The following is a 13110-nucleotide window of genomic DNA, read 5'->3' as shown; positions in this document are numbered from 1 at the left end:
TCTCACGATTTGGAAGAACTGTACTGGTTTGCTGTAGATTATCCTGATACTTTCCTCAGCTCTCTATTTAACTAATGTGTCATACACACACATGAAAAGCTCTGTTTATTATGGTTTTAGTTTGCTTCTAGCTACAGGTTACACTCAGGAGAGCTTCTCAAGTGTTTACCTCATTGAATATTATTAGCTTACATGTTCATGTTCAGGGGAAAAGGAGAGGAAGGACTCAAAGTCCTTTAGTGGAGACACTAAAAATGTTTCCGCTCACACAAGAAATCTTCAGAGGCTATTATGATTGAATACTTTAGGCCAGGCTGACTTATTGAATTACATATTTTGAATTTGGTCACATTTAATAATACAGTCTTATTTTCTCAGTTGTTACCTTAACAGGGAGTTTTGGGGAAAAATACAAGATTCACTTGAATGAATAGATAATAGTATACTTAAATCCTGTCAAAGATTAACCTTGGACTGACTAGCTGTCACACCCAAGGAACAACTTTGTACGTCTGTTAGAGCCTCAGATGGAAGGTTGTCACTTAGTTAAAATAGTCACTAACTATTCAAGACAGTACAGTCAGGCACACCAAGATAAAAAAAAAAGTGCAATGAAGGAGAAAATGCAAGCAAAGGTCCCTCTTAAGCAGTCCATAAGGACTTGAAGTAGGGAGAAATCATTCAAATGCTGCACTGTAGATGGCAATAAATGTGTGATCACAGTTACAGGTTTGCAATCCCTTTCCTACTCTTCTTTGTTCTGGTTTGTAATACTAGTCAAGTTCTGTCTACAAGCATGACATAAGTTAAAGAAAGTACACTTTTAGCAAAGAATGTTACTGCAAACTAATAGAACAGTTAAAAACATGTCATGTCCATTACCTTTCTAGAAGGCCATTTCAATCAAAGGGTTGTTCAAGTCTAGCCTTTTTTATCTTTTAAGAAATATTCTGTATTTTTGCACCTGGTAAATTTTTCAACCATATGACCCTGAAGTATGACTTAAGAAGTAATTAAGTAATGACAATGCATTTGTTAACAGGGTTAAAACTCAATATCTGAGCCCTAATGACCACAACTCTTCAAGCACTGACCACCAAACACTCAGTTGCCTACGACAGCAGTTGTAAAATATACCATGAAGGAAGACAGGTGTATTAAAATTGAGGTTCTTACAAATAATATGAATTTGGTGCTCAACAGTAAGGAAAAGCAAAATTCATTCAACCCTCTGCTTGATGGGCAAGCTGTATTCTTTTTCTCTTCTCTGCTATATGACTTCTTTAGTTACAAATGCAGTAAGTTCTTATCAAAACCTCTTATCAGATAGTCTTAAAATGCATAACAAGTGCCTATATGTACCCACTTCCTCTTTCTGCACAAAGACACATCTTGCCACATGTTTTCTTTTTTGTTTGCATTTTTATCTATATATCTGCTTTAAAGTCATGTTCATAAAGTAGAACGTTATTTAAATATAAGTAAAGAAACTGATTTAGTATCCACTTACAACCACCATTCTTTGATCTAATAATCATCCAAGAAGATGTTTGTAAGAACATGCTCCCAAGTTATGTATATTTATGTACTCACAGATGATATACATGTACTACTGAACCCATCTGTAATGTGCTTTTTAAGATATCTAAAAGCAAAAATTAAAGGCAAAATTTAGAAATAGATTCTCTAATACTTTCCTGTAGCACACCCTCTATGTGGGCATCCCATTTTACTCAAAATATAAGTGACCGCTTTTGTTTAGCTCTTAAGTCTACTCAAAAGAAAAAAGAAAAATTCTATTTTTTCAAAAGATTGTTTATTTAAACAGAGTCTCAATTTAAAGGACATTAATTAGTCTACCTGAGATTTATGCATGGCACATAGAAGAATTATTCAATATGCAGATAATATATTAGTCAACAGAGAAATTCATTAATTACACTTTACTAGTGAGGGGCAAATCTTTTATCAACAGTTTATTTAGCATATTTTTTTTTTACTTTTTTTATTTTTTTTGTGTTTTACTTATTTTGAGAGAGAGCATGAGAGGGGCAGAGAGAGAGAGGGAGAGAGAGAATCTCAAGCAGGGCTTGATCCCACAATCCATGAGATCATGACCTGAGCCAAAATCAAGAGTTGCCACTTAACCGAAAGAGTCACCCAGGTGTCCCAGCATATTATTTTGTAATGCACTGTCACTTCAAATACAATAGAAGAAAGAGCAACATGAAATCTATTTCATTATGAAATGTGAAATAAATTATCCTCCAAGAAATAATCTCTGGATGTGAACACTGATTTTCAAAGGCATAAATGATGAATGGAACTAGCCAACTTGCCACATGCGTAAAAACTATTAACTGTTCCAGTTTCAACAGATGTAAAAAAAGGAGGAGTCTGCATTTAATACTTGGCCCACTTGAAAAACTAAGATCAAGTTGACATTTTCAAAGTGAAAGGGAGATTCAAGGTAGTTTCTTGAATAAATGAAGTCTTCATATCATTTTAACCTGAAATTTTCTGGTTACTGAGAGGAGTAGGATTGTAACTTAACTGTTCTAGGTCAGAGTTCAGCAAATCACAGGCCAAGAGCCTAATATGGCAGTCACTTGTTTCTGTACAGTCTGCAATGTAAAAATAGTTTTTACATGTTTTAATGGATTTTAGAAATCAGAAGAATAACATTTTGTGCTGTGAAAATTATATGAAATTCAAATTTCATGGTCATAAATAGAGTTTTATTGGAACATCACCATGTGCACCTGTTTCTGTTTTGTCTATGGCTGTTTTCACTCAGCCATCACAGAGTTGAATTGCCACAGAGACTGTATGGTCCACCAAGCCTAAAATATTAACTGTCTGTCCCTTTATGGGGCTCTTTATTAGGTCTAGGTAATTGATCTCAATTACTTCCATCCTACACTTCCCCTTTCTAATCTCATCCCAGGTTGTGGGTGTCTTTCTCCCTTCCTTCCCTCCCTCCTTCTCTCCATCCCTCCTTCCCTCTTACCACGCGTTAATGGCAAGTTCTAGTCCCACAACATAACCCAAGATACAGCTACTTATATGGCCACCTTTTGTTCTCATAATGTTTACTTTCTCTTTATCTGCAATTTTGGTTTTCAATTGATAAAGACACAGTCATGTTTTTTTACAGGCTCTCTTTGGCCTGACATCAACTTATCTTCCCAACTTTATCTTTCATGACAATAGTCATGTTTTATAAAGTTTGCAAAATAAAATGTGTATCCTGCATTTTTCTGCCAGTTTTTGCCTTTCCTTAGAATGTACTTTTTACCTGGTATGCCCTTCACCAAAGCTCTGTTAAAATCCTGCTGAATTTCAAGGTTCACCCCCTTGCATGAAGACACCGCAACCCTCCCCGTAGGAATTAATCACTCCATCTTTAGACTGCGGAGATTGTCTGATCCCTATCTCATATAGTTTTACTTATTTATCTCAGATTAAATTTATTGTTGTAAACTACACATCTGGAAGCTAATATATAGTGTTCTGCTCATCGTATTCATTCATAACCCAGCCCCCTTGCCCTGCCACACACACTACCAACATACATTGCCTAGTTCATAGTTATGCAAAAGGTGAGAGCTGTAACAGAGAGGTCTTTAGGTGGCACAAAGGCATCGAATTAAATAGCAAAGAATAAAAAAATGAGAACCTCGGGGCGCCTGGGTGGCGCAGTCGGTTAAGCGTCCGACTTCAGCCAGGTCACGATCTCGCGGTCCGTGAGTTCGAGCCCCGCGTCAGGCTCTGGGCTGATGGCTCAGAGCCTGGAGCCTGTTTCCGATTCTGTCTCCCTCTCTCTCTGCCCCTCCCCCATTCATGCTCTGTCTCTCTCTGTCCCAAAAATAAATAAACGTTGAAAAAAAAAATTAAAAAAAAAAATGAGAACCTCATTCTCTTTTCAACTGTTTTTTCCATTTTTCTGATTGCATCACAAAGAAATCCTCAATTTGTGCTACTGTGGTTTTACCACTGCTAATCTTTGATAATCTCCCTTTTTAACAAAGAGAGAACAATCCTAAGGCTTGGAGCCTTTTGCAAAAAAACAGTTGTAGCCCCAGTTTAATAAAACTGCTTTGTTTTTATTGCAATTCATTTTTATAATTTGCTTCTATTTATGGCATGAATACAACTTAATGAAATTTAATTTCAATTTAATGAAAATAAGTACTCTCAATTAGTAAATTTAGGTTAATTTTTAGACAAAAAATATTAAGCAAATTATAGCACAGGTGATTAAGCGCATACGACAAAAATCTTAATGGTATTACATAGAAATGGGAGAAACATTTGGTTGTAGCAGATACTCAATAAAGTCAAAAGATTTCAATCCACCAGCCTCCTTGTTAACCTTCTACATAACTAAAGAAACTCACGTAAGAGACTAGCTTCAAGCTTCTGAAACAGTGGTTCTTAACAGAAAAGTGGTTCTTCAAGCTTCTGAAACAGTGGTTCTTAATATATCTAGAGATATATTTACTTGTCATATCTTGGGGGTTACAAGGGAGGGTTGCTTTTATCATCTAGTAGGTAGAGACTAGGGATACTATTAAACATCCTACAGTGCAAGGAGAGCCCCCACAGAAAGAATTATCTGGCCCCAACAGTCTATGGTGCCAAGGTCAAGAAATCCTGCTCTAAGAAAAAAGAGAAAGTTCTACATGTACTATCCTTTGTCAATTGTTATAAATCACCCTGTGTTCAGCACTGCTCCTTACCTTATATACCCTTTGCCATTGGTAAGATTACTGAGGAAAATCTCCCACCCAAACCTTTCAGTTTTATATCATCCATACACCCACTGCCCCCAATTAGCACTCAGAATTTAAAGATGGACTTTATTGGAGAGTCCACATCCTTTATGTGCTAACAGTATACTCTCAATATGTAGATCTAACTTCCTCATTAAGCCACAGGAATTATGAGATTTTCAGATGACCCTTACCCAAGAGAAAAAAAAAAAGACTACACTAATTTGAGTAAAACCTTGATTCTAGCTAGCTATTAATTTCATGATTTCACTTAAAGTTATTCTTTGGCCTGATTTATATGGTTCAGGGACTCAAATATATTTTGCAGAATAAACCTGACCTTGAAATTTAAAAAATTCAATTTTTTATTGGATATATTAGCCATGTTAGCTTTCCCAAAAGGGAGTCTAAGCAGACCTTTTTTTTTTTTTTTAAAGAACTACTTTTTAAGCTAGACAAAAAACCAAACCAAAACAAACAAAAAACATTGACATAAAACAACTAGTAATTGAAATAACTATCATTTGGCACTTTATTCTCAAATGTATTACTGCAAACACATAATACAGACATTTATTCTGAGTGTAAAGTGTTTACAAGAAAGTTCTTTGAAGCTATTTTGTGGTTAGTGTTTTGTTTCTCTTTCTGTCTTTTTTTCTCAAGTAAAGTTCCCTAGAACAGTTTAGCAGTAAATAGCACCTGTGACTTATTTTTTTTTCAAATTAGGAGTTATTTTTACTCTATAACTGTATTTAAACATGGAAAACTAGTGTATTCTTAAAGTAATGACCCTATCATAGTCGTCGTTTAATTTTGAGGCTCTTTACAATGACTATATTTCCAAATTTAGCATTTACTATGTATTAACTTTAGTGGTTAGAATACCTTGGAGGCATTTTATGCCTTTACATTCAAGTTGATTTAACTCCTAATTCTGAGATGCCTGTGGTAAAATGATAGTGAAGGTGAAACTGAATCCCTTTCATTTCAGAGCCACAAAGCTCTCTGCCAACAGAAAAGCAGCATTATTTTCAACACCTACAAGCTACAGAGGTGACAGTTATCAGGACTCCCACTGTGAAGAAAGAAAACCAGCACACAGTGAGATTATGGTTGCACAAATTTTAGGGACAAGATAAACAAGCTACCAGATTTCCCTTTCCCTAGGGTCATGTACCCTGTGCCTGGCCCAATTTTTTATCATTCACTCACTCCCTCTAAAATCATTTGTTGAGCACCTGCTGAGTAATGAGCACTGTGCTGGGCACTGAGCACATGACAGTGAGGCAGCCAAATCCACAGACTACCTTCTGGGAGCTTATAGTCAGTGTTCAAGCATGTGCAGTCCAGCTTTCTACTCTCCCACTTGCAATCTCGCCTCTCACCCATGCTCCTGAGTCAACTGCATGAGAAAAGAATTGGAAGCACAGAGAACAACAGAGGGACTGAACAGTTATATTTTTAATTTCTAGTCAGATCCCCAAAAGAGCTTAAGACATTAAGCACAGTGTGGGTAGCAAGAGATCCGTAACCAGCAGTATATTCTGGATCTGCTGTGGGGTCCTAAAGGACACTGTGGGGGGAAAACCAAGGGTATGAGAAGTACTGGCTAAAAATGGCTCAGAAAGGGCCTCGAACAAAGAGAGAGAAAGGGAAAGAGAGGATCTGGTTCCTCACCAGCCACGAGCACTGGTTAGAATGCTTTTGTTAGAAAATGCATACTTTCCATGTTTCCTTACAGGAAGTATCAGCTGGCCATTACCCAGGGCCAGGGTTAAGTGTTACCAAGTGGAATACACAAGTGTTTAGGCCTTTGAATTCCTCCCCTATACAGTGACTGTGTTCCTGGCCTAGCCTCCTGCCCCTACCCCCCACCCCCCACCCACAGTTATTTCAAAGTATAGTGCACCCAGCATATCTTGGGGAGACATTAGAGTTTTTCCAAAATATTTGGAAGGGAAAACCCAATGAGGACCTGCAGACAAAGACAGAACTTTTCTCTATAGAGATGTGCAAATGGAGACCACACAGTGTTACTAGTTGGGTCTGCAGGGCATTTTTCAAAAGGAGTCTTCCTCATGTTTTAAACTGGCATACACAGATTTATGGCCTAAAACAGCATTTTCACACTGAGTCACAATCCATTAGTGAGATGTGAAATCATGTGGATTCAGCCAATATTTTTTAATGAAATAGAATAAAATCAAATAGCATAGAATAGGAAATATTAGACTACATTGTTGGTAATAAGAATATACATTGTTTTATGAAACTTGTTTCCATTCTATACACCCATACTTTCTATTCTATACATACCTATATCTCACTATCTAAATCTGTTTGGTTCCTAAGCAATAATATATATTGCAAAGGATCCTATAAAACTCTGCTTTAACTCGGTTGCCATATAAATGTACTCTCTTAAACTGAACAGCAGTTTTGGTGGGGGGAGGAGGGGGCGGGAATTGAAATTCACTAGTCTAAAGAAACTATAGTTAAGTAGAATGGAAATTTTTAAAAAATTTATCCCAAAATAATTTAACACACTCTTCTTTTGTACTAATTATGTTTCATTGGTTTCCCTAAACTTTTGTGTATCTAGTTTTGCTACAAACATTCTTTCAGTCTCCTGTTACAGAGAGAAACACAAGGTGGGAAATAACTAAAAACAGGACATGGGTTTGGATGCACAAGGCCAAATCCCCACCACAGGGCAGCCCAGGCCAAATCCTGTCCCTCCATGAGCCAAACCACTGGAAAGAATCTGGAGAGAGGCAGGCTCTTTTCTCCCATAGAAAAGCTTTTAAAATGCCAATTTCTCAAATCACTGGGCAAAGGACCAACTGCTCTCTAGGATAGGGAGCCCTAAAAAGGATCATGGCCAACTTATATTTATGAGCAGAACTGAATGTGTTGGGTCATCAAGGTTTTTGTAAACTTTTTAACAAAGTCTATAAACAAAGCAGTATTTTCAACTGTGATTTTAGAAAAATTAAATTAGTTTGCCTGATACTCTTAAATAATCCTTCTTACCCCTACTCCTCACCCTTATCCATATATATCTGTATATATTAGAGAGAGAATAAAATAAAATAAAATAAAATAAAATAAAATAAAATAATAAAATAAAATACTAAAATAAAATAAAATAAAATAGCTATCACATGGCCTTGGGCTCCCTGTGAAATAGTGCTGCCAGCACTATCCAGAGGCTTCAACTAGCTTTTATTGAGCTCCCTAAAATTTCCAAATATATCCTCAGGGTGTGTTTCCCTAATAGTCACATGTCCAATCTTAATTCAGGACTCACCAGCTTGCAACAGATAATTGTAACAGAGGAATGACTACTTACAAATGAACTTAATCTAGTGGGGACTGTCTACACCCTGGAACTAACCACAATGGCGCCCCACAACACCAAGATCATTATTCCCCTAGCATCATAATGACAACTGTGTTACTAATGAATTAACTATTTTGGCCTTAGAATCACCGACGTCAGGCAGATTTGGCCCAAGACTGGGAGTTAAGAGAGTAAAGGCTTAAAACCAACTGAGTCTCAACTTTATCATGAGTGGAGGAAGAAAGAGGACTTTTGTCAGTCAATATCTACAATTATAATTTTTTGCATTCTCTGGCTATATAGATTCTTAGTAATTATATCTGTAACATTAGTTGCTTTAAGGTTTAGGCTTATCTTGTTGAAAAAAATAACTTTGATCATTAAGTGACATTTCTCAAAGTCTCAGCCAAATGGAATAAGCATGCACCTTGCCCATACTGCCAGCTACAGAGAACTTACCCAATACACATGACTACCAAAAAGCAGCAAGAGAAAGAATTTTTAGATCTCTCAAAATATTTTAATTCTGTGATTTTCAAGGTAATCAAACAACTTTGCAGAGTGAGAATCTTAGCAATATATAAATGATTTATATTTGTGTTGCAAATTTTACTGCAATTATAGCACAAAGCTTTTTTTTTTTTTTTAATAAACTTCAAGTTCCTTAGGTTTTCCCTATGAAGTCTACCATCCCATAGACAGGTACAATTGGCAGTTTATTTCTTTTTTCTAACCACTTTTCCATTCCTCAAATTAAGGAAATTTCTTGAGTTTCCTGATAGCAAACCCTATTCATAAAGACATCATGTGCTAATGATAAGTCCGAATCAATTAGAGGCCTCTGGGGTAAATTTACTCAGAAAGCAGTTAGATTTGGTGGTGGGGCAGTCCCTTTAGCACCAGGAGGCACTTCCTCTACGAGGTGGCAGTTTCTAAAACACCACGTAAACAATTGTAAGAAGATTATCTCTTAAATCAGAAATTTACACTGCTCCAGTGCAGCTCACCACACAATTGTAAGATTCAAAACTGAAAGGAGACACTTCACTTCCAACCTACTAATGAATGCACACAACAGCACATCTTCAGATGAACAATGAAAATTTTGATCAAAGTAGGCTATTTATATACATACTGTTCAATGCCCAAGTATTTTAGAACATTTTTAAACAATGACAATTAAATTTTCATTCTGAAGTTTTGCCTTTCTTGCACACCTTCTGTATTCCACGAGCCATTAATAGTAGTGGCAAATGGAGGGGGGGCAGGGTAGGTAATCCTTACACATTCCCACCAAGTACCAACATCCATAATCCTGCACTGTGGTCTCCAATTGCATTAAAAAAATTGGGGGGGGGGGCTCTTATCTAAACTCTTTCCAACAAAAAGAGAGTAGAAAATGAAATTGCAGAGAAGTATTAAATACAGAAGCTTCAACTTGTCAACATTGAAATTACATTTTCAGATTCCCTATCATAAAAGGCCTGGATCTAAAATGAGTGTTGAGAAGAATTTTTACCTATGGATAACAGAAAGGCAAGAAGGAAAAAGGAAGAAGAGAAGGGAAAAAAAAAAAAACAAAACAATTTCCAGTGGATAAAAACATGAGAACATATGGCATCTTCACATCGGCCAACCGCTTTCTACCTGTTTGGATCTTCAGAGGAGGGATGAGGGACATTTCTGCAACCCCAGAGAGATAGCTTTCTGCATACATAATTTAAATAAATCACTCCAGCATGAAAGAAGAGCAGCAGAACTCTTCTAATTACCACTGCCTGGACCTCATGTGCTGCTTTTTCTTTAAAGCCACACTAGTTCATTATTCTGCCTTCAACTCTCTGAAATGATTCATTCCCCCCTTCACTCCTGAGCAGACTCTGCAGGGAAGCTAGTATTTAAGTTTAATTTCTAGTGCCACTTGCTTTGGAGAGTTGGATGAGAAGAAGAAGGAAGAATCTAATTTAATAATTCTGTCACGGTTTGGAGGCGCACCCTCCGCCCCTACCCCAAAAAAATAACTCGACAAACAAGACGCTCTGGCAAGCTATAATCGTGAGCGAAGACACCAATCGGGAAAGGAGGGCCCACGTGTGGTGGGAGCTGTCACCCAAGGCAAGTGGCAGCCGGCGAGGAGGAGGGAGAGAGGGCGGGAGAGAGGTTGCTGCTTGCAGCTGCACCGGCCTGGGCGCTCCGAGAGAGACCCGACTCCAACTGGAACGTGCTTAGCTCTCTCCTAGACACTAGGCGGGGAGAAATCAAAGGGCAGGGAGGCTGGATCCCGCGTCTTCGGGAGCTGTCCCTCCGAAAGAAAGGGACAGCCCCCGGAGCGCGCCGCGGGCTTCCCCAGAAGCCCGAGCTCGCGCGCAGGACGCGCGGCTCCACCACGTCCAGGGCGCCCCCCGCCTTACCGTCCCAGCTCCGACTCCACCTCGAAGAAATCGCTCAACGCATCCCTGTTGGAACCTTCGATCCAGTAATCCGGGACGAGGCTCCCGGCTCCTGGGGCCACACTGGCGGTGACCGAAGAGCAGGACGAGGAGGAGCACGAGGGCACCGTGACTTTGAGCATCTTCGCGGCGGGACTCCGGAAGCCGCCACCACTGTCGCCGCCGCTGCCGGAGCGAGAAGCCCCGCCGCCCGCCGCCGCCTGCGAACGCAGGAGCAAGAGGTGGCGTCCTTCACACACACGCACACACCCACCGCCGCCGCTGCCGCCGCCTCCCCCGGCGCCCTGGGCCGCGCGCAGGCTGCGGCTTTCCTCCTGCACGCTCGAGAGGGAGGGAGGGAAGGAGGGTGGGTGGAGAAGGGGGCGAGGAACCGGGAGAGGGTGTGGAGGGAGAACCCGGTCGCTGTCAGCCGGAGAGGAGAGGCGGAGGCACTGCAAAGGAGAGAGATTCCCTCCCCCTTCTCTCCCTCCCTCCCCACGTCCCCTCCTCCCTCCGCCGAGCCTTTCCAGCCCCCTCCCTTTTTTCCTTTCTCCCTCCCAGGCTGTGGCTGCGGCTGTGCCGGCAAGGGCGGCTCCGGATGCGGGAGCTTGGGGAAAGCAAGAGGACCAGAGCATCATCCCACGCGCCCTCCCGCGGGAGCCGGGAGCCTGGAAAGGACCGCTCGCAGTGGGACGCTCGCTCCAGGAGTGGCGGGCGCCCCGCTCTCTCTGGGAGCACAGGGCTCTGGACCACCTAGCAGAAGGGTGAGAAAGCGACCTGACTGTTGTTGGCGCCACTCATCCCTCCCTGAGCGCGTCCAGGTGGCGAGTCCCTCCCACCTAACACCAGCTAACCAGCCATTCCTTGTACGTCCCTCTGTCAAAGCTTATACTGGCGGCTGGGGAGGGTGCCCTGTGGTCGCCGATTTCCCAAGGCTCCTGTGCCCGGCCCCAGGGAAAGCTGGAGGATAAGGAAGCACCTGGGTCCACAGTGACCTGACTCACCTTTGAGTGAGTCTTCAGTTGGATGAGATGCTAGGGTGCTGCCACTGGCACTGCCTCCTTTAGCACTGCTGGAGCTCCTGAAAGGGCAGGTGTTTGCCTTCTCTAGTTCACTCCCAACCCTGAAGCTAGAACAGAAATGATCCAGAGAATTACAGGTCTGGAAGGGCCCTCTGCAAGCCTTAAGGCAGGACCTGTTCCCATTCATGACAGAGAAGACTGCTACATTTAAAGCACTTTCCTCCTCCCAAGAGATGTGCCCCATCACAGGCATTCCACTGGCTGTCTGCCAGCCTTCAGGCTAGTCTTCCAAATACTGGTTAAATGTATATCATTTATATTTCTACCCTTGAAATTTTTCTTTCCAGATTTCAGCAAAGATAAACAACAATCAGTCATATTCTGTAATATATCTTTATAAAGTTATTACATCACACCTATTTCTGACTAAATAACTATGAGGCCCTTTCTTTAACCTTTCCTTCACAGGTGTTACTTTCAGTATTATTATTATTTTTTACTTTCCTCCAACATGCACTAAACTCTTCTCATGTGTTCCCATCCCTGATAACACGGTAAACACAGTCCATATTCTCCTATAATTTATTGATTTATTTCTGGTTCTTAAAACCTTTCATGCTATATTAGTGAACTACAAAAAAAATCACCAAATAGTGATAGGAATATGATCCTTAGTTGATTGGAAATGAAAAAATAAATATAAAAACTATTCCTCATAGGTAATTTTATGAAGATGAACATATGCTCAATTTACAAATGGACTAAAAATAGTAAGTATATGTACATTCATACAAATTCAGTGTCATTTTCAGACTGAAAATGCTCATGTGACATTATTTTTCAGAGAATGAACTCCATAATCTTCAAGTTATAAAATCAAGTTCATACGCAAAGCAAGTAAATTCTAGTTCTCATGAAGTAGGTGTCCCTTGGCTTGCACTGTCTGGTGGAGGAAGAGCATGAAGTGGTTGCTAGGCCATTTTTATTCACACTTCTCTGAGGCAAGTTCTAAAGTTGCAGCACTACATGCACATACTTGTCTGTTGTGAGCAATTCTTTTACAACATAAGTCCAAAGCAAGCACATTACATTGCAGGAGATGATAAGTCTTTTTACTCTTGCTATTTTGGGGAACAATAGCTAGAGAAACATCATTTCATGGCACAGAGGACATTGTAGAGTTGATATTTACATTCAACACCGGTTTAGTCATTTGATACCTATGCTTTTCAAAACTGACTTTTGTAAAAGTACTATCAACTGATGTTTCAATAGAGGGTATCTGGTTTAACGAATCAGTTTATGTTTATTTAAAAACATAAGATGAAAATAAGTATTATTTTAAAAAATGTGGAAAAGGACTAAACCATATGATTTATCTTAAATATCATCTAAGATGACCAGAAAAAGAACAAAGGCATATGTCCATAAAAATAAAGGGAGAAATAGTATCAACTAAATCTCAGAATCTAAGAACAGATGGAAAAATAGTAACTGACTTAGAAGAATGGGTATACTCAAAACCCAGATTTGTAATGGAA

The 13110-nt window shown here is 39.8% G+C and overlaps 1 protein-coding gene across 2 annotated transcripts in view; it reads right to left on the bottom strand.

Annotated features, from left to right (window-relative positions):
* Positions 1 to 11676, bottom strand: part of CAMK4 (calcium/calmodulin dependent protein kinase IV) — a 215498-nt gene extending 203822 nt beyond the window's left edge. The window contains exons 1-2 of one of the 2 annotated variants that reach the window (XM_053225683.1): positions 11552 to 11676; positions 10530 to 10768 (exon numbers count right to left, since the gene is read on the bottom strand). In XM_053225683.1, coding sequence (XP_053081658.1) covers positions 10530 to 10690 — 161 coding nt within the window. In that variant the 5' untranslated portion in view covers positions 10691 to 10768; positions 11552 to 11676. Of the gene's footprint in view, positions 1 to 10529; positions 11024 to 11551 lie in introns of those variants that run through there. The other variant, XM_015073014.3, reaches the window with a different exon arrangement.
* Between the last annotated feature and the right edge of the window lie 1434 nt (positions 11677 to 13110).

Source organism: Acinonyx jubatus, chromosome A1 (genome assembly GCF_027475565.1).
Source record: "Acinonyx jubatus isolate Ajub_Pintada_27869175 chromosome A1, VMU_Ajub_asm_v1.0, whole genome shotgun sequence".
Lineage (NCBI taxonomy): Eukaryota > Metazoa > Chordata > Mammalia > Carnivora > Felidae > Acinonyx > Acinonyx jubatus.
This window is presented reverse-complemented; position numbering and strand designations above follow the sequence as displayed.